The following is a 27,367-nucleotide window of genomic DNA, read 5'->3' as shown; positions in this document are numbered from 1 at the left end:
AAATTCACTTGTCTTAATCAAATCACGATTAATCAAACACTTGAGCCTTTTTCTTTCAAATATTTTATCTAAATCACCACAATCTAATCAAATAATAATTCACAAACAAATTCCAGAACTAACGACACTAAAATTACAAAATTTAGGGAAGAGGGTCAGAACGACTCAAAAATTCGATTCTGAAAACAAGACTCAAATCTGAAAATTTTTATACGAAAATTTTCCTCAAAGTATTTGGAAACCATTAGTGAAAACCATTTCAAAAACAAGGTCAAAATCAGTCCACAATCCCCATTTTTGGTAGAAATCAAGTTTTTGAGAAAACCCACTCTTTTTAAAATTAAAAATCAAGAATTCAAAGTTGAAATCATAATTTAATCGATGGGTATTGAAGATTCTTGGTTAAAAATACTTACCCAATCAATAAGGTTTGAAAAACCACTTTAAAATTGGCTATTCCGAGCTCTAGGGGTCCACAAATGGTGAAATGGGGTGGAAACCCCGTCTTGATCCCTTCCAGGTGTCTCTTTCGCAGACCACTGGTCGCTTACGCGGCTATCGTGATCGTGACCAATGACTACTTAAGCGAACCCTGCAAAAATAGCAGCCCTTGCGAAAGCGAAGGTTCATCGCTGAAGAAAGGGTCACAAAAGTGACCACCCTTTCCGCGATCAGGGGGGTTGGGCAATAGGAAACACAACAATTTAACCAAGGTCAACTATTCACCAAATCGATCTTCGAAATTCATTCGGAACCCCGTGCACACAGATCAAATATGATATCCCACTAAATTTGACATTCCGGACTCAATGAAACTGTCGGAATTCAAATTTGAGGTCTCTTTGACCTGAAGTCCGATAAGTCGCAATGAAACTAACTTTAGGCCCAAAAAAATTAAATCGAGTTCGAGACATCTAAAAATTCAACCAAGACCTCCCCTATATCTAAAATCCTCCCCCAAATTCAATGCAGTTGTCGGAATTCCATTTCGAGCATCAAAACTCTGAATGTTGACCAAAGTCAACTCAAGGATCAAAAACTCAACAAATTCTAACTTAGGACCTCAAATCCACGGTACCACTCCAAATGTGATTCAATCAACTCTCTTAGACCAAATTCCACATTCAGAGCTGATGGAATCGATGAGATTTCATTTCAAGACTCGAAACTCTGAAAGACACCGAAAACCATTATTTGTCAACTTAAGCCTTCAAAATTCAAAACTTTCCAAAAATCTTAACTTTTCAAAGAATTTCCAAAACCAACACCAAACACTGATAAAAAATGACTCAAGGCAACTATCGGGAGGAGTAAAATTATCATTTTGCAAAAATTACCAAAAATAACCTTAAGGGGTCATTACAATATCATGGATCAAAATAAATCAATTTCAATAGACTAAGGATTATTTTGATCATTTTCTCTATTTGTTTCATTCTTCTTGTAATCTGCAGAGTGCAAGGAAGAAGAGACAAAAACATACTTTTGGCATAACAGTTGCTAGTGTACTTAGCCCTCTCCATTTCTGCAGGCCCCAACTGCTTCTTAATACTTGTTTTCATTAATCAAATAACTAATTAGACAATGAAGATGCCAAAGCCAGCACTAAGAGAAGAAAAATACATGCAAAAATACAAACACAGAATTAAGGTTGTAATTTACAACTTTGTACTTTTCAGTTACATCATGCATAGGAAATGTCAATCTCCTTCAACACACAAAAACATCATGAACACTTCATTTCATTTATTTTTTGAAATGCAACATTTTTTTTCAAAGACTAAACAAAAAATAAACTATGTCTAACTCAGAAAACTTCAATTCTGTCCAATATGTTCATACAATATCTGAGTCCGGTCGCCTCCTTCCTTCTGCCAGTCGTTGGAACTCGATAGAATTGGACTTCAATTTCCTCCCTAAATCTTCTTTAAATGAAAATTTTGAGTCTTTACCTACAAGATTTTCAAAATCTATTGATTTTAACCTGTTTGTTAAAAATAAAATTCATTTCAAACGTTTCGTCGTTGTAGCAGCCCTCATAATTCTCATTATACCTTCTCTTATTCTTCTCAAGCATTTTTATCCTCCAAGAAAACATCATAATGACTCTTCCCACAATATCACTCTTGCTCTTAACAAAGCTCTTCTCTTCTTTGATGCTCAAAAATGTATAGTACATTCAATTTTTTACTTCTTTCTTTTATGTTTCTAACTTCCTTCCCCTGTTTCCTTATTGGTGGTTGATTAAATGATTTTTTGTTATTCGTGCAGCGGGGCAATTTGTGGAGAATAGTTTGATAAGGTTTAGAGGGAATTCAGGGATGAATGATGGGAATAGCAGTGAGAAGAACTTGGATCTTGTTGGTGGCTTTTATGATGCTGGAAATAATATAAAGTTTAGTTTCACTATAGCTTATACTGTTAGTCTGTTAAGCTGGACAGTGATTGAATATCATGAGAAATATGAAGATATTGGAGAGCTTGATCATGTTACAGATATAATCAAATGGGGTAGTTTATATTTGCTTAAACTCTTTGTTCCTCCAAATAATTCTTCTAGTACTTCAGCCAGAGTCTACTCTCAGGTACAAATCAAGAATCTGAATTCAAGACTATTTGTTTGTATAATACATTTGAAATACTTTTTGAGTTAATGATCAATAACACACCTGAAGTATTACTTTTTCAAAAGTTTCACACCCCGATTATCAGTTGTTCTCTTTTACTAGTTAACTTATCACTCATCTTTGCATTAAAACACACTAGGACAAATCAATTGTTCTCTTTTCCTACCTTTCTACATGAACTGTCATCATATACTCAACTAGGTCTGTTTTAATACATACATGGTGATAGTTCAGGTAGGAAAAGGGAACAGTTGATAGTCGGGATATGAAATTCACGAAAAAATGATAGTTCATGTGTATTTTTGTCCATTATCTCTAATATTTCCGGATAAAAGTTTCAATCTTTTGTTGATTTCAGGTTGGAGGGAATAATTCAAATGCTGAGAATGATCTAACTTGTTGGCAAAGGCCAGAAGACATGAATTACCCGAGGCTTGTTTCAGTTTGTGACATTAGTACTACTGCTTCAGACTTAGCAGGGGAAATGGTAGCAGCAATGTCAGCTGCATCATTAGTATTGAAAGAAGATGAGGATATTTCAGAGAAATTGGTGAAAGCAGCAGAGGAATTATTCATTCTTGCAAATAGAACAGAGAAGAAAGGAAAGTACACGACAAATGATGATTGTGGAGGACAAGCTAGGCAATTTTATAACTCAACTAGTTACAAAGATGAATTGGTTTGGGGTGGAATTTGGTTGTTTTTTGCTAAAGGCAACAAAACTTACCTTAAGTATGCAACAGAAAACTTTGCCTCAGCTGTAAAGGAACAGGTAGCTTCTGATGAAGGCGTCTTCGATTGGAACAACAAGATTACTGCTATATCGGTAATTGACATGAATTCTTGATGAGAAATAATGTTTAATTTCATTGTATACATTTCATCTAAGACTGGAACTTAGTACTGTTATATAGATTCTGCTAACAAGGATTAGGTACTTCCGGGATCTTGGTTATCCATACGAGTCTTCGTTTATATCATCAATGAACAAGATTGACATGCTCATGTGCTTGTATACTTCTGATACAAAGTACAGCAAAACAGAAGGTGATGTCTCAATATATTTTTGATTGTTCATTCTTTTTGCTGATCATAACTTTGAGATAAAAAAAATCATGCATTTTCAGGTGGACTAATCCTTATAAAGCCAAGTACTGATGCATCACTACTCCAATATTCTGCAACATCTTCCTTTCTTAGCAAATTGTATAGTGACTATCTCCAGCTTTTGCGCACACCAAGCAGAACCTGTTCTGATTCTGTCTTTTCTTCGAAAAGTTTAAAAGAATTCTCACAATCACAGGTGATAATTCTTCTTTAGAAGTACCCTCAAAAGTACGAATTTTCGTATATCATTATGAGACTACACCTTCTTAAAGTTAGGATGCATATAACAGTACTATTCCTACCTGGTCTAGTACGGAATGAACTTATAATCGGGGAATTGACTCGATCATCAAATTTTAAGTTTATAACCATATCTCATTCCCAATTTGGCTCTACGTATTGCATGCAATTTTTCACTATGATAGTTACTTGATGAAAAAAAGGCATAATTTTGTGACTTAATTATATTTGTCACAGGTGAATTACATACTAGGAGATAACCCTTTGAAAATGAGTTATGTGGTTGGATATGGTAATACCTATCCTGTTCAAGTTCACCATCGAGCTGCATCGATCCCTTGGGACGGGGAACAACGTACATGCTCAGAAGGGAATCAATGGCTCAATTCAAGAAAGGGAAATCCAAATACCATCTTGGGAGCAATGGTTGCAGGACCAAATAAGGATGACGTTTTTTCGGATGAAAGAAGTAAACCATGGTTCACAGAGCCAAATATAGCAAGTAATGCTGGTCTTGTAGCAGCACTGGTTGCACTTCATGATCCTCCTACTGGATTTTCTGATCCAATTGGAGGGAATTTAGGAATAGACAAGAATGGCATGTTTGAAAATGTAAAAGAAGTGTCTTGAGCTTCTTAGGAAAAACTAAGATATGATAAGGTGCAAAACAAAAAAGATCATACATAGTAGAAGGTCCAGTTACTACCCCGTTTCAATTTATTTGTTGCACTTTTGTTTTTAGTCCGTTTAAAAAGAATATCTCTTTGCTATTTAGAGAACTCTTTAATTCTAATTTTTTTACCATAATTAGAATAAAGTGTATTTTGGTATATTCTACGTATTTTTAGATTAAAATCACAAGATTTAAAATTCTCCTTTATTTTCTTAAATTTCGTGTCAAGTTAAATACAGAAAATTAAATTGAAAGAGAGGGAGTAGTACTAGTTTCTTGACATTGTTTAGATAATTAAAGCACAAATAGTTACATCAATTCTATCAAAGAAATCAGATCATGATTCTTTTTAATTTCTTTCTGATTTATGATATCACAAATGGGAAATTTGTTTTAAATAAACATTACAACATTTTCTAACATATCAACTTATAAAATCCACATTTGATTTTCTTCTCTAATTAGATTTCACAAACTTAGGCATTCGAGACCTTTAATTTCCTACTCTTGTATAATGTAGGTAGTGAACAAACTAAATTACTTTACAATATTTAGTGATGAAATTGAAATAAAATTATATACATATAAGTAATCATCTATAATTACGTAATAAACATTTATATATATGAGGGACACACATCTTATATTAAATTGTTTGATGCAAACACCGGATACATTACTTACACATACCTGGTGTTTACATCAAACCACACAGTCTAACCATAAAATCACGAATTAGAATAAAAGGTACACATCGTGCTTACAAGTACGTACGTATGTACCAAATGAAGTGTACGTTCACATAACTGAACTTGAGATGTATATTTTACATAACAAGCAAAAAAGGATAACAATGGTTAGAGAAAACTTAATTAAAAGTTATATATACATCTTGTCACACTTTCTTGGACATGCATGCACTTCCACCTTCAAGTAGATTTTAACCTATCAAGACCATATGCATCCTACAAACAAAGGTAGAAAATAATTGTTATTGGATCATTAATATTAGTGTAGAGAAATATATTTAAGGTAGTCAAAGAGAAATAAATTATATTGAGATCTCACCAAAACGTCGTGAATTTCTTTTAACAAAGGTGCCAATAGTGAAATGAAGGTACGCAATTCCTTCTTAAAGTCATCGTTATTTTTATCTTTGCCCTTAAGAATTGTGATTAAGTCCTTGCTGTCTGGCACTAGCTTTAGTGCTACCTGCAGAGTAAATTTTTGTTAAATTTAAAGATAGAATTGCCTAAAAGGAGATTTTTTACATCATGTATGCATATAATACACATATTTTATACATAAACTAGTGTTTATTTTTGGGATAATTACAGTCCTAAACACTTCGGCCAACTAGTTTAACAAAAAATATAGATTGTGTATATTTATACACAACATATAAACTACTATCAGTGTATATATTTCGGCCATGCTGGTAAACTAGTTGGCCGAACTATACATATCTATGACTAGAGGTTGTAATTATTTTGGGCGAGCGGTCAAATATGTAACTTTATCTAAATGAAATGAACCATATTCTCACAATTCATGTGAAGAATAAAAGTTGAATATAGAAAAACTTTACAAAATATTGTGATGATGGAAAAAAGAAGAAAAAGGACCTTGAAGGCAGCTGAAGAGATCCATCCATGCCATGGCTTAAGGGTATTAGTGTAAGATTCTTGAACAGCTTGCACCATGTTCCTCTCTAAATCTTCAGCCAGTAATTCTAACAATGCTAAGGTGAAATCCAAGGATCTGCAAGTATATATCCATTCTAAATACTAACATCAAACCAATAATAAAATAGTTCAAGTTTTGTACACTATCAATCATGCAAGCATTTTTTTTACAGTGTCAGATCATTCAAATGATATCTATAGATATGTAACTTTAAGATATGGAATTTAAAATCTTAGAAATCAGCTATGCTATTTGTTACAAGAAGTAAAAAATGACATAATTAATGGTGTAAAAATTATTAATGCGGATGGTGCATATTACTTAAAACTCTTTAAACTCATAATTCTTTGTATCAAATGAAAAAATATAGAGATTACTCATTTCTATAATGAAGGATACGTTAGGCTTATACTCTTGAGACATTATGATCTACCTGAAGTAACACTAGTAGTCCATCCTAATACGTAGATACACATACATAAATACTAGTTGTGTGCATGAATTTTCCAATCATATATTTATATTTTTTGTCAAAAATATTGAGTTATTACCTGGTGAGCCAAAGAAGAGCTTTGCTACAACTAGGACCCTTTGTTTCTTTGCCTTCATTACTCTCTTTCTTCAATATCTCAACCATATTTGAGTAAACAGCAGGGTCTAAATCATGCACCTTTTCCAATCTCTTTACACAGATAAACTTAACAGTTAGCACACCAACTATATATATGGTAAAAACAAGAAATTAATATATTGGTATAATACATAAACGTGCCCTATGAGGAAAGCATGCATTTTATCAAGTAAAAATAATCGTAAATTCTAACTTTTTATCTTTTTGTATTTGATTTACCAAGAGTTGGTCATCTAATTACGAAAAGAAAAACAATTATTAGATAGAAAACTAGAACAAATTAATGTGGCATTTAAAATCAACTAATTAAGGGAATATTCAGTGTTATAGGAAAAAGACAGTTTCTTTCATTTCAGAAAATATAATTATTATTATTTTTCCTTAATAAAGTAAACTTGATGGGAGATTAAGTTGATAAAAGTAGACAAGGACTTCGAATTTATTAAATCATTTCTAGCTCCCTACATATACAGAACAAAGATTCTCATCTAGTGCAAATATTAGCACAAGAAATAAATCCTTTTAATATCTCAAACTATATAGTATATGAGTACTATAACATTTGCGTACTAAGAAACAAACAAAGAAAGGCGAAATTATGCACGCAATGATGTAATGTAACGATTAATAAAGTGAATAAAAATTATATGAACCTAAGATTCTATTCTTAATTTAATTTTTTTTACTAAAACAAAAAAAATTACTGTGTGATTACTGTTCTCATATATATAAACTTTAGAAAATATCTTCTTATCAATAAATAAAAGCAAAATGAAACCAGCAGACCTAGCTATCAGTAGTAATGCATATGTTGGAACGGGCCAAAAATAAAATCAAAATCGTGTGTTTTACACAATACCACCTGAAAATGATAGCTTACAACTTTCTCCACACAGGAAAAAAAAAAAATACGTAACATCAATCATATTAAAAAGTCTTCATTTGCAAAAGTATTACTTCCATTGTTTTCCTTCTTGCTCTGATTTTGATTTAATATAGAATTTAAATAATTATGATAAAATAATTAAATCTTTTAAAAAGTTGAAAAATTAAAAAAATATTAAAAAATATATTATTTTTTGAATTGAACTAAAAAAATAAATAAAAACGAACTTATTAGTCTATATATACACATATGTATAATTGTACCTGGATGTTTTGATATATGTCTTGTCTCAACACTGCCATTGTCGGCCCTATCTTATCTTCAAATCATCATTTCAAAACGAAACAACAATTAATAACAAAGCAAATCCATAAAAATTATCCAAAGCTGTCTGGAAAAGAATATATTTCTATTATAAATTTGAAGAATCAAAATTAAAAATATACTAACCAAGAACTTGAAGGACCAAATTGGAGATAGATAGAAAAGGCATGGTAGGAATATGATGATTATTATTATGTTTATTATCATGATGAGCAATAGCAGGAGTTTGTTGTTGATCATGAATATTTTTAAATAATTTGACTTTGAGCAGCTTCATCATAGATAGTTCTTCAATACAACTTGTTATTTCTGTTGACTCTACTTCCATATCTCTTCTTCTCTTCATTTGATCAATAATAATAATACCTTTCTTCTCTCTCACCACTTCATCTCAAATATAACTTGTATATATAGTGACAAAACTTTTTAAATATTTAGTAATTACCATATTAAAAAAATGCTCACCAGTTGTTTTGGTCATTGTTATCGTCACATGACTAGAATATTTAAGTAACAATATTATTTTTTGCTCTAAGAAATATTATTTTCAAGTCTCTGATGAAAGCTGATGGGAGCTTCTCTCCCTTATTATATATGTTTTCTCTCCTATTGTCGATATATTTCAGAGTGAAATTTTCCGACATGAATTTAATAAAATTAATTAAGGTTCAAAATGAATATCAAATATGACTAGGGCTGTATAAGGCAAATCGATAAATCGCATCAAACAGACAAATCGAATCAAACCGGAAAAAAAACTCGACTAGTGGTTTGGTTTGACTTGGTTTGGTGTTTGGAAAAAAAACCCGACCATTATAGGGTTGGTTTGGTTTTAACTAAAAAAAGTCAAACCGAATCCAAACCGACCCGATTATAGATATACTACTCTTAAATTATGTTATACATAAAAATATTTATTAAAATATAATTTATAAATATTTTAAATTTTTTTTTCATAATTATTTTTTCTTTCTTACATTTAGATTTGGACTTGAGAAACCATCTAAATAATATACAAAAAAAAGCTCATCTTATAAAGTTATATTATAAAGTTAAAACTTCAAACAGTGTTCTGCCTCCATCTTATATGTTGATATTTTGTACTAGAATTCTTTTTAAGAAGCACCGCTCTTTGTTTTTTATTAGATACTATGGAAACCCGAAAAACCCGAAAAAATCCGAGAAAAATTAATATCAAAAAATCCGACTTTATTGGTTTGGTTTGGTTTATAGATTTAATAACCCGATACAAATAGTTTAATTTGATTTATAAAAAATCCGAATCAACCCGTTCCATGTACACCCCTAAACATGACAATAGGGAGAAGTGATTTTTTTTCATCAATTGAGATTGAAGCTGTCATTTATCGTATTATAGTATAATATAATCAATTATTATTGTTTTGTGTTTACCCCTTTTGAGTATTGGGTAAGAACTAGTACTAATAACGAAAGCGTCCAAATAATAATCATTTATTGAAACTTCTTTTTTTTTAAAAAAAAGATAAAATAAACTGAATGATATTGGCACAAGAATCTAGGGGAGAACCATCTGTTGAATCCTTGAAATAAGATAACTCAAGCAAGCTAAGAGTATTTTGTATAGAAAAGTGGGAAATGTTTGGTTGACTTATGACTTATGATATCCTACATTTATAAATTTGTAACTTGTATTGGTGATAGGGATAACAATCATAGACTAATACGGAGCTGCAATAAATTAACTAGAGCATAGGAGTTACAATAAATTAACTATTTTCACCATTTATATTACTTGATTATATCAAAACTATAAGTTTCATTTTGTTTATTAATTTTAACAAATCAAAACGATATAAAGTAGTAGTATTCAAATTTAGAATTTCAAAAATATAACTATTAAGATTAGTTTAATAAAATGCACTTCTAATCAAACTTTATTAAGGAATATGTCAAGTCAATATGGTCCAAATAATATAAAACGGAAGGAGTATTACTTTCTTCGACTTAAAATAAGTGTCGTTTAGGAAAAAGAGATTGTCTCAAAATAGTTATCGCTTTAAGAATTTATGACAAAATGGAATAGTTATTTTTAACTATACTCTTATACTAAAGAACTACTTCTTTTAATAGGGTTTAATTTTTTTGAAATATCTAATAAAGAGGAATAACTTGATAAACTATATCTAATTTTATTTTTTTAATGGACATAAAATAAATTAAAATAACACTAATTTTAAAACGGAGAGAGAATCCATTTAAGGCACCCTAAAACTTGGAGGACAATGAGATGTGTAGATTCCTAAAATCAGATTCAAGATTCAACTAGTTACCAACTATTGTCATTGGAGCTTATGATTATTTTTACTATAATTTAAACAGTACTTTTTCTATTTTATTTCACCAAACCTTTAAATTATTTTGCATCCACTTAAATATTGACACGTTCTTGTATAGGTATAAGTATATGTATTACTATCATTTTTTTTTACATCATCAGATTACTCGAATTGATATTTAACTTTTTTGAAATATGAAATTTATAATTTTAAATTTTTTTAATGACTTATTATTATATGGAATTATCATTGGATATGAAAGAGACAATTAAATGCAGAGATCGGGTTGTGGGAGGGTTCTAAGATAATTAGCACTATTCTTTTTTCTTTTTTTAGCACGATCTCATCCCTGAGAATTACAATAGTTAAAATAAAATGATTGTCAAAACTTATAGCATGAGTTATTTATTTATTTATTCGATTTTTTACCTAAGGTTATCTCCATCACATGATGAATTTTCAAACTTTTCCTATAGTTGAGTTACTACTGACATTGGCTATATATTGGAGATCACATTTTAAACTCATAAAACGTATCGTTACATTTGATTTAAAAAACGTCACAAATCTATTATTTAAACAATGTGATTAATTTAAAAAGTTGGTATTATGTGAACTTGTTATATTGTTATGTCACGGTCCAATCCATCGGGGCGTGCGGGCACCCACTCTACAATCTAAGTAGGAGAACCATTAACCCCTTATATAAAAGCATTGCGGAATTTGAAGTCCAACTTAAGTATTTAAGCCAAAATTCTAAAGAAGGTTATTTTTAAAACTAGCTTATACAATTATACAAAAAAAACCAAGGATACTAGTCTAAACAGGTACAAGAGCTCTACAGAAACAAGATACAATACAAGTGAAAGACACAGCTCCAACTACAAGAAAGGAAAAGTAAGAGGTATCGGAAAATCATCTTCGCCTTCGCCTAGGAAACTCCACTGACCCTGCAATCAAACTATACTAAGTGGCATAGCAAGAGTAGTATCAGTACAAATAATACGTACTGGTAGGCATCATCGTACTATCTAATACCTACCACATCGTATATGAACAGAAAAATAAGAGAGATCATAATAGTTAAACTTTATTAACTTTCCCACCCCAATCCATTGATACACTCTTACTTTCAACCTTAAGGTATTTACCACTCTACGCTCTCGAGATTCACTATACATTCTAGTTACAGTTAATGACCTGTGGGTTAAGGACCCACCTTACTATTGTTCAATCACTCCAACAGTCTCCATCTAACAATCTTAACCGCTCAATGATTTTACCTAGCCACCACCAATCTTGGTCCAATTATCTCACAACATATGGCCTAGCCGTTCCACAACCACACTTCCACACTAACCTAGACATAGGTACCCACTACTACTACCACAGTTACTTGTGAAAACCTCAATGATAAACTGTATATGAACAAGCAACTTTCACCTCTAAGCTTATGAATATAGAATACTTCACACCAAGACTAATACGGCCTATCCTCTTACCACAATAAGTTTATACATACTCGCATCTCTTTATAACTAACGCACCTCAACTAAGGGGTTATTCATCTATGGTACATTTACCCCTAACATTATTATTGCATGAAAATACAACTATAATCAGGTCCTCTCATGGGACCATCCATACATACATACTTGGCCCTCCCAAGGGACCCAATTCAGTTATATTTATGTCGGAATGTGACACCCAATGCAAGAATGTGTTGGAACGTGACACCATCCAAATACGTGTCGAAACGTGACATCTGATCCAAGAATGTGTCAGAATATGACACCCGACCCAATTATGCAAACCAACCACAAACTATCAACAATAGAACACATTATATTAACAAAACAGGTCATCACAAAACAAGCCAGCAAGTGATCATTTGTATAAAGACTAACATGTTTCCCTTATCTGTACATAATACTATGTCCATTATAAAATAACCATTTCTATGCAATAATATCACCATAAATACATTTACCCACTTATTACAACACTTTTTTACCCATGTCACATTGGAATTAGACCCTAACACAACTGAATTTATGCCCGTGACCCATGACCACAACTTAGTTATATGATTTTTCATTAAATTTTCTTCCAAACTACATAGTAGGTATAGATTTACTACTTAGAAAAGAAACGCCTAGCCTATCTGGGCACCAAGTAACTGTGGAGAGACAACACTGCTAAAATCCTTGGTTCTAAATATTCTACGGACAAGACAGGATTGAATTTCACCGGTTGAAAGTCTTCTGGTGCTGAGATTCCTTCCCCTCTTCTTCGCAAGTTAGGAGCAGCTTTTGGAGGGTTTTTGTAGTAACCCTCACCTCTAACTTACACTTGGGGAAAGTAGGCGAAATAAGAAAATTGTGACTTAAGTTTTGACCCATGCCCTCCCACTCTGGCGGCCATATTCCCGCTCAGGCGAGACCATCCCTCCCTAGCGGGATAGTAGGACCCAGTCGAGCAAAATTCTTGCATTTTCTTCTAATCTTATCTAACGACGATTCGTGTTGTTACAATAGATATCAATTTACCCCTTGTTCGTCCCCGAACGACACTTGAGGAAAGACACGAGCCGATTTAGGGAACGCTTGAAGAAATGACCCCTACCCATAATCTAAGAAAAATTTGTGTACTCCGAATTATGGTGTGAATGTAATTACCATGAATACACGTCCGACAAGGATTACTTAAAGAAAAAAAATTGACCCATGTTTTTTCTGAAGTGGTGCCTCTGTAGCGGGAATCCTGCCGCTCTGGCAAGATGACGCGAATAGTAAAGAGTGGGGAGAAAAATGGTTTCTCCCCATTCTTCATATTATCCCACTTAAACTCCCCCAAAACTCTCTCAAACTCCTCACTCTGATCATCCACTCTACTGTAAGAATCTTGTCCTTAACTTTAGATTATTGCTACTACTTGCATTCTAATGCTTAATATGCTAAAAATCCATAAAATCAAAGGCTCATAGGGTAGTTTTCAACTCTTTTTGTAACACATTGCTTGCATTGATATATTAACGTAGCATTGACCATCCCCTTACGTCCACAATGTCTTTCTGACATCTTAGGCGTAAGGTGAGCAGCGAATTTCACCCAAATCAGACTAGAAGGTAGAGGTGGAATTTGAAAGGTTTTTCTTTTCCTAAACCTTGATCATGCCAACTATTTGGAGTTTTTGAACCAATTTCCTTTACAAATAAGGATGTTAGGATAATTAGAAATGCTGATCTGTAAAAAATTTGAAGAAATAAGTGATTTAGGGTGGGGAGGTGCCATGAATTGCGCTTGGTGTTCTTTCCAGATAATGTCAGCTCTGGCGGGCCACACTGGCAGAATCCTGCCGCTCTGGTGAGATTTTGCCAGGCAGTGGCCTCATATTTGAGGCCCTTCTCCCCACCCCCACCTCGATATTTACACTTATACTACTGAGTTTTAATAGAAATTTTTATGTAACTTTCACATATAGTACTATGGCTCACAACGACAATGCTAACCTCCCATTTGTCCGATTCCCCGATGCCGCTATCCGAGAGCGATATTACGACTATCGGAATAACAAGTTCCTTCCCAAGAGGGGCTTCTACATGGTGGGGTGGAGAATAAGCTACCCATTTTTCATGATAGGATGGAAGAGTTTGGGTGGGTCCCCTTGACTGAATCCCCTCTCTCCGAATGCACTGATTGGGTGAGGGAGTTCTATTCTATACTCTCTACCCGTATGCTGAGACGATCCTAACCCCATCATTTGCATTCAAGGAGTATAAATCCCACTGAGTCCCTCTTACATCAATGTTGTACTAAAGGTACCTGAGGCCTCCAATGCTGACTACGAAACCAAGTTGAGGAAGATAGACATAGAGCGTAGAAACAAGGTCTACTGGCCCAATATAGAGGGTAAAACTAGCACGGACTGGTCAGACGAGGTTCCAAGAGGTGGCCACACTTGGTGGATAGGAGGATCTACCCGTCAGGCAACCGCACCAACGTGACCTTTCTGCGAGGTCTTGTGGTGGCTTGTGTTATTTAGGGGATAGGCCTGAATATGGTGGCTCAGATTTTGTCAGAGTGGAAAATATTGTACCGTGGTAACAAGAAGGCATTCTTTCTTCCAGGCTTTATCTCTGTTATGTGCAAGGTGGCCGGGGTGCCACTCCCGGACTTTGACGAGGTACTCCTCGTGGATCCCACTTTCTATCCATTGCTTATCAGGCAGGCCTTCTTTCAAAATTGATCTTCCGTATTTTAAAATTGCCCTATCAAAAATGGTGTGTTGAATAAAAAAAACTTGATAAAATATTACTAATGAAGTGGAATATAATAATAAAGAAAGATAAATTAATTATATTTGGATTGGGTGTCACATTCCGATACGGTATATTAAGATCGGGTGTCACATTCTGATAAGGTATATTTGGGATTGGGTGTCATATTTCGACATAGTATATTTGGATCGGGTGTCATATTCCAACACGGTTTATTTGGATCGGATGTCACATTCCGACATGATAATATTAAAGGAAAATAAATATATCTTAATGTTACCCAATCTCCAATAACTAATTTTCCAAAAGAGCGTGATGTGGAGGCCTGAGTCCTCATGTGTGATCTTGATATTGTTGACGGGTTATGAAATTGTTCACTGTGTTGTCACTTGATCTTGATCTTATTGGTTTTCACCTATTAAGTGCTATGGCTGATTTTTCGCTATTACTTTATGCATATTAATTTCTATTTTGAATCGGCCGATGATACCTACTCAGTACATGTTGTCATGTACTGATCCCTACTTGTATTTTTCTTTATTTTATTTTGTGCAGTGCAGCAAGTATTTCATCCACTTTGACTCGACCCTAGCTCTAGCCAGTGTCTAGTGCATCAGGTTTCAGGGTGAGTTATTTCTTCTAGTTCGTAATGGATTCTCTCGGGCATAGCATGATGTCCTTAGTTTTTGAACACATTAAGTTATTTATTTATTCTGGTATTTGATATTTTTAGACTTAGTATTTTAGAATTAGATGTCTTTGAAGTGATGACTTTCAGGTTTTGGAAAGACGTATCTAATAGACTTTAGTGATTTTATTATCTCTTACTCTCATAAATTGAGCTTCCGCGTTTTTGTCATATTTTATAAGTTGGGATTTGTATCGTTGGTTCTCCCATCTAGGAAGTTAAGTGTGGGTGTCACTCATGGCCTATTTTGGATCGTGACAACTTTGTGAATTGACAAGTAATTTATAATAACTATTTTAAAAATATGGACAACTAATACAAAATGGAGGGACTAATACATCTTTAAATTTTGAAATTTTGGAAAATTCATTCATTTTGTACCATTAAAAAGGTGCTAGAAATTTATTTATTGGAATGGAGGAAGTAATTAGGAGGGACCTTTAACCACTTTACTTGTCATCCTTTTAGAAAATCAAAATATAATTGGGTATATTCATTTTAATTTGCTTAATAATAACTATTTTTGAAACTTTAAAATATTGACAAATTAACATAGAAATCTATGAAAAGTACATACACATATTTCAATATTGTGGTTATTTGGATTAACTCTCTTTTTATTTCTTGAAGAGAGCTTAAGGAGAAAATATCTATGAAGAGATATTAACGTTTAAATTGATAAAAGGTAACAAAGTGGTACGAAGTAGGAATGTGGGTCGGCCGATTCTATTTTATGTGTAGTATTAACTCAATTATCGATTTTTGATTTGTGAACATGCGAAACTGAAAAAATAAATTAATAAGATATTTTTTATTGATTTTTGATTAATTGATTTTTGATCCTTAACGGTTTGCTTCTGATTTAACCGATAAGAAAATGCTCAAATAATTATATATACACGATGTTCATAAAATATAAATAGTAGCAAGAATAAAAGTGCAACACACATTTCTACATTGATCCTTTTATTAAGATAGAATTGTTCGGATTTCTTCTAAAGATTTAATGTAATAACTTGCAAAAACAACATTAATTATTTATCTTTATCCTAATTAATCTAAAATTGAGAAGAGGGAAGGTAATACTAGTTTTAGTTTGTGTTGAGAAGAGACAAGGTATCCCAATAGAGAGGTAGAGAGGCTAGTTTGTGTTGCATATGGCCGAATATAAAAATTTAGAAAATAGAATTGGTAAAATGTTAAAGTCGTTGTTAAATAATTAGCGTAAAATTGTAATTTTAATTTAATCTTATTAGGTAGTTATCACTTTAACCATTAATAAATATCATAAAATTAGAAATCAAATTGATAAACAAATAACAAAATTAAAAAATTATTTAAAAATTATTAATCCAATAATTCAATACCGATAAACCAATAACATTTTTTGGTTCAATTTATCGGTTACATTAATTTTTGTATATCCCTTTAGGGAATATTTCTTAAAAGTTGTGAAAAATTCATTGTAGACAAATAAAAATGAGTAAAGAAAATGCATCGTCACGATTTCGACCCGCCATGATTAGCACCCACACTAACCCTATGGTGGAAGAATCATTTTAATAGCCCAAGCTAACAACACTTGTGAGATATAAATAATTTAAGAATCCGGAAGCAAGTTTAATCAATAATTAGTATTGAGTTCCCATAAATTCAGAAATAATCTAGTCAACAAATTTAACATGCGGAAAACATCCTAGGAACTAAAAGTCACTCATACAAAATTCTAAAACTAACAAGTCTAAAAAGGGAGAACAATTCCCACAAGAAAGTCATTAAAAAAATAATCAGTGTCTGAAGATCTAAGTATCGAAAGAAGGATTAGAAATAGTAGAGAGTCCACGGCAGCATGAAATATTTAGCTCACCCTTGTACTCGAACAAATTCTCACTCTTCTAAGTAGGGGTGCTTATCAGGCGGATCGGACGAATTATTATGCTTAACGGTTTAACTTAATGGTTATCGGCTTTTAAAAGTACTAATCTGCTATCCAACCTATAAGATATCGGTTGGTTCGGTATCGAATTAGCAATTATCAGACGGTTATCGGGGGGTGTATCAATGGTATCGTAACATGTAAAATTTCTGCCACTTACTTCAATTCCCCTTCTCAACAAGCATGCACAATGTAAGTTAGGTAAACAGATAATCAATATGGCATATGTGAAGTTGTGAATAAATTAACAACAATATATAGGCCTACAAGCTACAACCACTTAAACTTCACGCTTTCACAATATACAGGCCTACAGCCACCATGGCAGTCAAGATTCAAGAAGAGTACACAGTTGACAGTACACACAACTTAACAGTTAACACTACACTAAGATAATCAATATGTCATATGTGAATTGTGAATAGATTAACAACAATATACAGGCCTACAACCACCATAGCAGTCAAGATTCAAGAAGAGTACACAGTTGATAGTACACACTACACACAACTTAACAGTTAAGACTACACTGAGATTAATACACTCTTGCTCTTGAAGTGATGCAAAAAATCATTATCTACTGGAAATTTTCATCAAAATGTATTGAAAACAACTTAAGTCATAAAATCACTACACTATGTATTCAGCATCTACTCAATGTCAATGTCATGCAAATAAGGATTATCCATCAAGGTAAACCAGTGTAAAGTATGCTAACTCAAGCGAGATGAATCATACATAATCCAAATAGAACCAGCTAAATAAATAGTACAACACAATGTGGGGGCTTCAAATTAAAAAAGTTCCTTTAATGATGTCTGCACTCAAGTTAAAAAAAATTCCTTGCGTGAATCTGTTTGTTTATCTACCTAACATATAAAAGAGCAACTGCAACTCCATTACTGATCAAAATAAACTCAAACAGCTTTCTACTCGTCTTTATTTTCTTGTGGAAGCGCATTCTTCCCAGTTCTCCTATATTCAACAAATGAATACAAATCATATTAAATCAAACAATTCTCAAATGTCTACTCCTGCTTCAAATTAGATAACACAATGCTAAAGAATTTCAACAATGCATGTTAAACAAAGAGAGTACTCACTATTACAAAGGAGTAGCAAGTAGCAAGTACATTAGTTCTCACAAATATATATTTATATGTCAATTACAGTAGGCGTAGGGTATTTCCCAGTGTTGGCTAAATCTGAAGAGAAAATTATCATAATGAGTCATGTAATAAGTATAAACCATTTACAACAATAATATACAACAAATATAATAAAAAGTATCATTACCTTGTTCAAGCTGTTCGAGATTATCAAGATCTTCCTCAACGCTAAAAGATTGTTTTAATTTTTTACTTCGAAGCCAATCTTGAAGACATACTAGAGCTTGCACTAAATTAGGAGTCAATGAACTCCTAAATGAATCTAGAAGACGTCCTTCCGTACTAAATGCAGATTTAGATGCTATACTTAAAATTGGTACAGCTAATGCATCACAAGTCATCTCAGCAAGAATAGAAAATCTAGCTGAGTTCATTTTCCACCAGTTTATGATGTTAAATTCTTTACTATCATCCTCAGTTTCTTCACCAAAAATTTATCTAACTTCATTCTAGCATCCACACCTCCATTTGCTGTTTTATAGTTCTTTAGATATTTCATTAATGATTATAAAATTACTGTACTTTGGATACTTACTTGACTGCTAGAAAGCCCGGAAGTAGAAGTGTCCAGTGAAGAGCAAGGTGAAGATTGAGCAAGCATGCTGCCTTTTGAGTTGGATTTTACATACTCGCTAAATAATGAAGTCATGTACTTCTTTATTTCTGCTTATATACATGACCCTTTTTCCCCAAGCATCTTTACAAATGCATAGCTAACTGATTCAAGCTTGTAACGAGGATCCAAAATACACGAAATAAAAATTATCTTGTTCATTTTTGCTGAATCTCCCTAATACTTATTAAATGTTTTTGCATCTTTTTTGCCATATCGCTTAAACCAGTGTCTTCGCTTTCCATCAATTAATTCAAATAAACAGCAACCGCACAAATTTCAAGAAAATAAAGATTTGACATAACATAACGTGATTCAGATATTTTCAAAGTAAGAAGATAAAATATTTCAAGAAATCTCGTAATTCTTTTTACATGGACCCAATCACTATTCAAAAGTTCACCAGCAGTGATTCCAATTTCAACATAAGAATTTTCAAGATAATGTCTCAGGCCAATTTCACGGGAAGCATAATTTGAAAATGCATTTTAAAATTCAACAGCCCTACCCAACATCAGATAGGTGGAATTCCACCTAGTTGGAACGTCTAAGCATAAAGATTTTTTGCAACTAAGTTGTTCATCGTCAAAATTTTCTTGAAATCTTTTCAACTTCGCAGGAGACTGCCTAACATATCTAATTGCATGCCTAACACGTTCTATAGACAAAGAACATTCTTTTAAACCATTCCGGACAACAAGATTCATGATATGAGCCATACACCTCACGTGAAGGTGATTACCATTCATCAAATTAGTTCTCATTTTTGTTAATTGCTTAGATAATATTTTCATTGTCACATCATTTGAGCTTGCATTATCAACTGTGACAGTGAAGATCATATTTATTCCCACTCACGTAAGCACCTACTAATATCATTTGCCATATCTTCACCTTTATGGCTAATAATAGGACAAAAATTAAGTATTTTCTTGTGCATGTTTCAATCACTATTGATCCAATGGGCAGTGATACACATGTAATTGATTCTTTGTATAAAAGACCATGTATCAATGGTAATACAAATTCTTTGTTTTGTTTCTATAAAATACCTCCTCAACTTTTTTTTTCTTCATTAAATAGATTAAAATAGTCCTTAGTTACAGTACTACAAAAAGGAATCCAAAAATGAGGTTGAGCCATTTTCATAAATTCTTTAAAATCTTCTTGTTCGACAAAACTAAAAGGAAGCTCATCAACTATTACCATGCGACATAAAGCCTTCCTACACTTTTCTTGGTCAAATTTTCAAGAGACAACAACTACATCATTTTGACTACCCCCCAGAATAGATTTAAAGCCTATGGTTGATTGTTTTTTATCAACAAGAGGAGTAGGAAGTTTTGGACATGTCAATAAATGACCAAGAAGAGTCGACGTACCATCTGTTGACTTAAAATAGTACAACTTATAGCAATGGCTATATTTTATTTTCGTACCTTCAGAAGTTTCAACTTCTGCAAAATGATCCCAAGCAGCAGGCCTTTTTCTCCTTCTTTTAGCACTAGCTGACAAAGTTATCTCAGCATGACTTGCTGCATTTGTAGCCTTACTTTCACCTATCACCTTATCACTTTGTTTAGCCATGCTAAAAGATTAAGAGTTTAAGACTTTGCGTCCCTATATTTAAATCAACAACCCAAAAATAAGCTATGATATGGATAATCAATTTTACACCAGTAGTTTAATAACGCCAAAATCAGTGAATCACATACCAAAATTATCAGAAATAATCAAAGCAAATTCGAAGTCGATTTAGACATAAAGTGATGATTTAACATATTAACATAAAGAATCAGTGAACCAAAAATCTGAAACCTCAAAGAAATTCATGCTTTAAACAAAATTCACAACAAGAGTAAACATGCATCAAAAGAACATATTGGAAAATCAATAGACAGAAATGAGAAATTAAAAAATGAGAAACACTCCCACTGAAAATTAACTTTATGACATTAGCAACCATGATTAAAAAAAGAAATGCTTCAATCATAGGCCACAATACAAAACTCATTGAAGTTGGCAATTCATCCTAGTTTGACAATATTTAAACAAATGCACCAGCTATACAAGCTAACAAACTAAGCTCGTGCTTCAGAATCAACTCAAAGGAATAATTTTTTACCAAAAACAATTAATCAGCTAGAGCTTAATGAAAGGTGTAAACTGTAAACTGTAAAGCAAGAAATTTAAATTTTTTTTAAAATAAAATAATAAGTTCAACTACGAGAGTAAACTGAACCAACCTGCATCGAGTTGTTGGTGCTAGAAGACTTCTCTTGAGCACCCATTGAACCTTTTTAGATATTGAAGAAACCCTAATTTCACCAGGCTGAATTAGGGTTTTGAGTAAAAAGAAAGTATTGCAGAGAATCAAATTCAGTTATGAATTTAAATCAGTTAAAACCTAACCACCACTGATATTATATCGGTGAATCTTTAAAACTCCTTTTTGTGTCGAGATTTTGAACTACTGTTATTCCATCTCTCCCTCTGTAGTGTTCATACCTAGCTTTTGGAAAGAGAATAGAGGCGGGGGTTCGACGACCTAAGGGAAAGGAGCAAAAGTCTGGTGGAGGAGAAGACAAGGCGGCGCAAGTCGCAACTGCACAAGAGAGAATGAGAGATGAGAGTTTGAGAGAGAGACTAGATAGAGGCGGAAGTAGCTAAACCTAAAGCCAATTATGAAGTGCCCAAGTAGTGTAGAACTCTGTAGAAGACTAGAAGTAGGGCTTCTACTTTAAATGGGCTTGACCTTTATTTTAGGTTTACAAATTATAACTATCAATATTATACATATTTTATATGTTTAAGGATAAAATGTATTAAAATATAATAAATTCTTAACGGATTAACGGTTTACCCAATAACAAAATTGAATAATCCTCCCTCACATCGATAAGCCATTAATTATAAAATTTAAATTCATTTCCCATTCGCTAATCCGATAACCCAATACCAATAAGCCAATAAGCCAATTTTGCGGTTGGGTTATCGATAGCGGGTGGTTTTGAACAGCCCTACTTCTAAACAAGGTCTCTCCACAGCCGGCTAAATTTGTCCTATACTCAACAAAGACAGAGCAAGTGTAGTATTAATACACAAAATCAATAGTGTACTAGTAGGACCCTGCGGTTAGCCAGTAAGCAAGTCATGCACAAGTAAACTCAACATAATAAACACATATATACATAATAAGTTAATCATTTTCATCTCAAACAGTACTCAGCAATATCACAGTTCAACAACCTCAATATCATACAACTTCACATAAGGGTCCTCTCATGGAACCTACAAACACTTAATTTGTGTCTGAACGTGACACCCGATTTGAAGTTTGTATCGGAACGTGACATCCGATCCAAATATGTGTTGGAATGTGACATCCAATCCAATTATGTGTCGGAACGTGACATTCGATCCCAACATACAAGTAGCTACAATTATTACATTCAGGAATCAACATCATGTCACCAAGAACAAGTTCATCACAAAATAGGCCAATAAGTGACCATTTCACATAATTTCTAACATGTTTCCTTATTCGTATACACATATGCCTAACATGAAGTAATTTAGCAAGTACATGAAACCCATACAAGAAACAAAATCATCACCTACCTCGAATTTGAGCTCCAACCACTCTAAGATGCAAAAGCTTTCTCTTTCTAGGTTCGTTCTGCTTGTTCTTGGTCTAAAACAAGTCAGATATACAAAAAGGATCAATACAATGGTCTAATTCACATGCATTATAACATAATTCCCCTCCTAGACCAAAACTCATGATCCTAACCCCACCCTAGGGCTATTTTCCACAATTAGTTTTAGTTCAAAACCCTCCCCCAATAATTACCAACCATAGTTTCTAGGCTCTAGGAATCAAATTACGAAGTAAGGAGGTGATTTACTTACCTTAGACACAAAATATGGTGGAAATCATCAAGAGTTCACCCTAGGTTGCTTCTGATCTCTTAAGAACGAAATGAGAGTCAAAATAACCATTCTGGTGTTTTATGCTGTCTTTAAGTCGCGACAGCCCCTCTCTGGTGCAAATTCCGCTCTGGCGGGTTGCACGGAAACAGAGTGTTCGGGACTTGAGCTCCAAACTACCATTTCACAACACACCCCCTCCCCAAGATATCTTAAATTATACCCTTTATACTAAGTACGATTCTGAGAGTTTTACTCACCTGAATGCGATTCCACGAAGCCGTAAATATTTTGTATCGTCTGGCTATCATCTAACTAACTCAGATTACCGATTCGATTCTCCACCTATCATAGGGTTACCCTAGACCTCACCTGACGCATAATTCATCCAAGTCTGGCCTAGGCTAAATTTTTTCAAAGTTACTACATGAAGTTTTCTGGTTAAATTCATTCGCCATTGGCCTATCTATAATAACGGACACATGTCGTTACATGCATAGGATAAAATAAAATTTGCAAATTAATAATTTTATCTTGATTTTTAAAATAAAATTATTTTTAAAAATTGCGATAGATAATTTGAGATGGAAAGAGCCGCAGTAATCGGGTTAAAATACTAGCTAGTAAGTAGATCCTAATCTATTGTTATTGATTTTTAATTATTTTTTTACCACACTAATCTATTTTAGTAAATGAGAGAGCTCCACTCACGCGCCTCTTCACCTCTCCATTAATGATATGACTAATCTTTACTTGAGTATTAAACTCACTAAAAGAGATAAAAGACAAATATTGCATAGGTCAAAGTAGCTCTTGCTTAATAAATTCAAACTTGACCAAGAACTTTTGAAAAATATATATTTAATGATAAGTAATTAATATACTTTTTAAAATAATTAATGTTAAAGATAATAATTATCCTGATATTTAAAAAAGATAATTACGTTTTTAGTAAAAATTATTAAATGTGAATTAATGGAGAGAGTACCATTTATGCCAATAATAACGACAAACTCGACAAAATAATGACAACGAATTAAGTGGATTATTATTCAATGTTTGAAATACGCCTCGTAAATTGCAGGACAATTAATTGAGTTTTGCACTTCAAGTTTGAAGATTATATTATACTCCGTCTCATATTAGTTATCATATTTATTAAAAAATTTTACTTTAAAATAGTTGTCAATTTAAATAATTAAGAGATAATTAATTTTTTTAACTTTGCTCTTAACATTAATTATTATAGAATTAAGAGGCACGTAAATAGATACTACCTCCATCGGGCACTTTACATTTTACACGATAATTAAGAAATTATTAATAGATTGTTTAACTTTACTATTTTGCCCTTTGCTCATATTAATTAGCCTCTTAAAAAAATTGAATCTTCAAAATTTGTTTAAACTTTCAAAGCATATTAATTGTAGGGGTAAAATGAAAAAAAAAAAAAATTAATTCTATCTTAATTTAGTAAGTGATGAAGTAATATGGAACAAATATTTTTAGTAAGATGCTCATCTAGCATGGGACGGAGGTAGTAAGGATTAAAAAATTAATAACGGTATATATATCAAATAACACTCCTAATTAATGTTTTCTTAACGGTTGTGCAAAATTTTACCATGACAACCAAATGGGACGAAGGGAGTAACTCTCAAGATTTATAATTTTCTCTATATACTTCTTTATCATTAAATAAAATTATGTAAAATATTTATCTAGTTTAAAAAATTAAGAAATAATTTATCACTTAACACATAATTTATCTTTATTAATATTAATTATAATCATTTCCAGAGCATTGAATTATATTCAATGAATGATATGGTAAAATCATCATTTTATTTATTATTGCTCCTTATAAGGTTATTGTCGTTAAGTCAATACTGAACAAGTAAAAATAAACTGAAAGTATAGTACTCAAATTTAAATTTTCAAAATATAATTAACCAGGTTAGTATAGCAAAATATATTCTTAACGAACATTTATTTTAAAGAGAGTGTCGAATCAACATAGGTCGAGTAAAATGAATCGGAGCGAATATATAGTAAATAAAATGAGTATAGTAGTCACAAGGTGATGAGCCCGACCGCCCAAATCTAAGATTCTCGATACGCTTTGCTGTTAATTTCAGCTGCAAAAAATATAACAAAAACATATTCCACTTTCGTACGTCCACTTACAAATATTATTAAGCAAACATTAGACCTCTTTGCTTGGATTCATGAATCAAAAGAATATCGTTTGTTTATTTTTGACTATTTAATTTCTTATTTTAAATAGTCATAATAATTGCTCTTTAATGTAGTATATTTTTATCCTATATTAAATATAATTTTGATCAGATAAGAGAGTGATCTAACACTAAATATTGCACATAGCTGTAATTGTCCCCCCTTGGGTTGACCTATGCAAAATTCAAATCCACTTATCAATAAGCAATAATAACAGTAATTAGGTCCAAATTTCAAATAACTCTTTATTATCCTAATTGCCTGATTTAATTTGTTAATTACGTGATAAAAATTCTGAACGGGCATATTTAATACACGAATATGGGGACAAAAAAATTGATATTAATTAAAGAAATAAACTTGCAATGATTGATTAAGAAGTAATCCATTTAATTTCATGCTAAACACGAACTATACATATAGCTGACTTGAAACATATTTATTCTCATATTTAAATATATAGCTGACTTTAAGAATATTTATAAAATCATATTTAAATAGATATTGATAATGCTCAGTGTTAGTTGGTTTTGATGATTTAACAAATTCAGGGACCAGGTAAAGGATCTGGTCCCTTTGAGGACACTTTGCTGATAACGACAGCAGAAAAATAGTACAAAACAGATTCTGCCAAGTCTGCAGGTTTGTGTGTCCATGGCTGAGTCCCTGTGCAGAGGGCCAGTTGTCTAACCAGTACAAATCGTCCAACGCAATGTATATCACTAATATATACATTATTTGCATCCATTCTCACTTGGCTTTTTGGAATCATTGAAAAAGTAAAAATTCATTGAAGCTCACGCTCTCATGAATCTGAAATTTGCTCTTGAATAAAACCAAAGACCTGATAGAGTTATCAGTAGTTTTGTTCTTGTTTTAGAGTTGTAATTTCTTAGTCTTAATCTTGTAAGGTCCACTCCTAATCTATAAAGGAAGTTAGATTAGTTCATTGTTTTTGTTTTCCATTGCTCATCTTGTCGAAGTAACTAGAGCTAGTTATGGAGACCACCTAAAGTTTAAATCAGCGAGGAGTCTAGTGATTTAGGAAGCAGTAGAGTTATTGCTTCAGATCTGTAACAGAGTTGTTACTAGGATAGAAGAGGGATTGTTAGTGTAGCTCCTAGATTGCAAGAGCTTGTAATCTAAATCTTTGGCTCAGTTGTTTTGGTGAAGTTTTGAGTTGAAATCCTGTGGGACAGGTCGTGATTTTTCTACCTTGAGCAAGAAGTTTCCACGTAAAATTTTGAGTCTGATTTTATCTTTCTATTCTTTAAGTTTTTGTACTGATTTTTGATAAGGAACTCAGTCTCGACTGTTCTGATGGAAGCATACATTATAATAATTGGTATCATAGCAGGTTTTCTCTACCTGATTAACACCAAGAGAAGGTCCTGTAAAAATGAATGCTTCGTTCAAATACCCCGAAGGACAGAACATCAATAGACCTCCAGTGTTCAAGGGACAATTCTTCTTACTGTGGAAAGCAAGAAAGAAAGCTTTCATTCAGGCTAAAGACTATGAACTCTGGACAAGAATCACTGACGGTCCTGAATATCCAATGAAGAGAAATCGTGAAGGCGATGATGTGAAAAAGAAAAGGAGTGAATATGAAGCAGATGATTTTAGATTACTAGAATAGAATGCAGAAGCTAAGTTTGTACTTATTTGTAGTCTTGGACCAGATGAGTATGCTCAAGTATTCAACTATACTACTGCAAAGCAAATCTAGGATGATCTCATAGAAATGTATGAAGTGGAAGGTGACAAAATTGATTCCGATTCAATGATTACTTTCATGGATCAATCAGAAGTTGAGGAAGAAGCTGAAGAAGAGGTAATATTTCTTGATCTTAAATAGAACCTGCATACTTATTCTGTAAAAAAATTGAGAAGTCTTAATGTTGTATTGATAAATTCAATTATTGAGTTATCAAATGATGAGGATAAAATTATCAACTGCTCAGATACTTCTCAAGATGAGAATCTATTTCTAGTTTTACAATTATCAGATCTAGAATAACA

At 32.6% G+C, this 27,367-nt stretch overlaps 3 protein-coding genes across 4 annotated transcripts; 1 reads left to right on the top strand and 2 right to left on the bottom strand.

The window, feature by feature from the left end:
• Positions 1-1,763: 1,763 nt before the first annotated feature.
• Positions 1,764-4,918, top strand: LOC129903840 (endoglucanase 10-like). Of its 2 annotated transcripts, XM_055979356.1 has the most exons (6): positions 1,764-2,168; positions 2,272-2,585; positions 2,986-3,453; positions 3,542-3,674; positions 3,755-3,930; positions 4,212-4,918. In XM_055979356.1, exons 1-6 carry the CDS (start codon positions 1,799-1,801, stop codon positions 4,602-4,604), a joined length of 1,854 nt encoding a protein of 617 aa, XP_055835331.1. In that variant the 5' UTR covers positions 1,764-1,798; the 3' UTR covers positions 4,605-4,918. The 2 variants fall into 2 exon arrangements, with proteins under 2 accessions (XP_055835331.1, XP_055835332.1); XM_055979357.1 differs by lacking the exons at positions 3,542-3,674; positions 3,755-3,930.
• A 321-nt stretch (positions 4,919-5,239) lies between these two features.
• Positions 5,240-8,596, bottom strand: LOC129903277 (glycolipid transfer protein 3-like). The gene is made up of 6 exons (XM_055978785.1): positions 8,301-8,596; positions 8,114-8,169; positions 6,885-7,015; positions 6,273-6,408; positions 5,716-5,859; positions 5,240-5,612 (listed from the first exon to the last, which is right to left on the bottom strand). The coding sequence occupies exons 1-6, from the start codon at positions 8,518-8,520 to the stop codon at positions 5,577-5,579; spliced, it is 723 nt and encodes a 240-aa protein (XP_055834760.1). The 5' UTR covers positions 8,521-8,596; the 3' UTR covers positions 5,240-5,576.
• Positions 8,597-18,260: 9,664 nt separating this feature from the next.
• On the bottom strand, positions 18,261-20,764 carry LOC129903553 (uncharacterized). Its single transcript, XM_055979103.1, has 3 exons — positions 20,617-20,764; positions 18,692-18,928; positions 18,261-18,370 (listed from the first exon to the last, which is right to left on the bottom strand). Exons 1-3 carry the CDS (start codon positions 20,762-20,764, stop codon positions 18,261-18,263), a joined length of 495 nt encoding a protein of 164 aa, XP_055835078.1.
• Positions 20,765-27,367: the final 6,603 nt, after the last annotated feature.

The sequence above is a fragment of the Solanum dulcamara genome, chromosome 9 (assembly GCF_947179165.1).
Source record: "Solanum dulcamara chromosome 9, daSolDulc1.2, whole genome shotgun sequence".
NCBI classification, from domain to species: Eukaryota; Viridiplantae; Streptophyta; class Magnoliopsida; order Solanales; family Solanaceae; genus Solanum; species Solanum dulcamara.
This window is presented reverse-complemented; position numbering and strand designations above follow the sequence as displayed.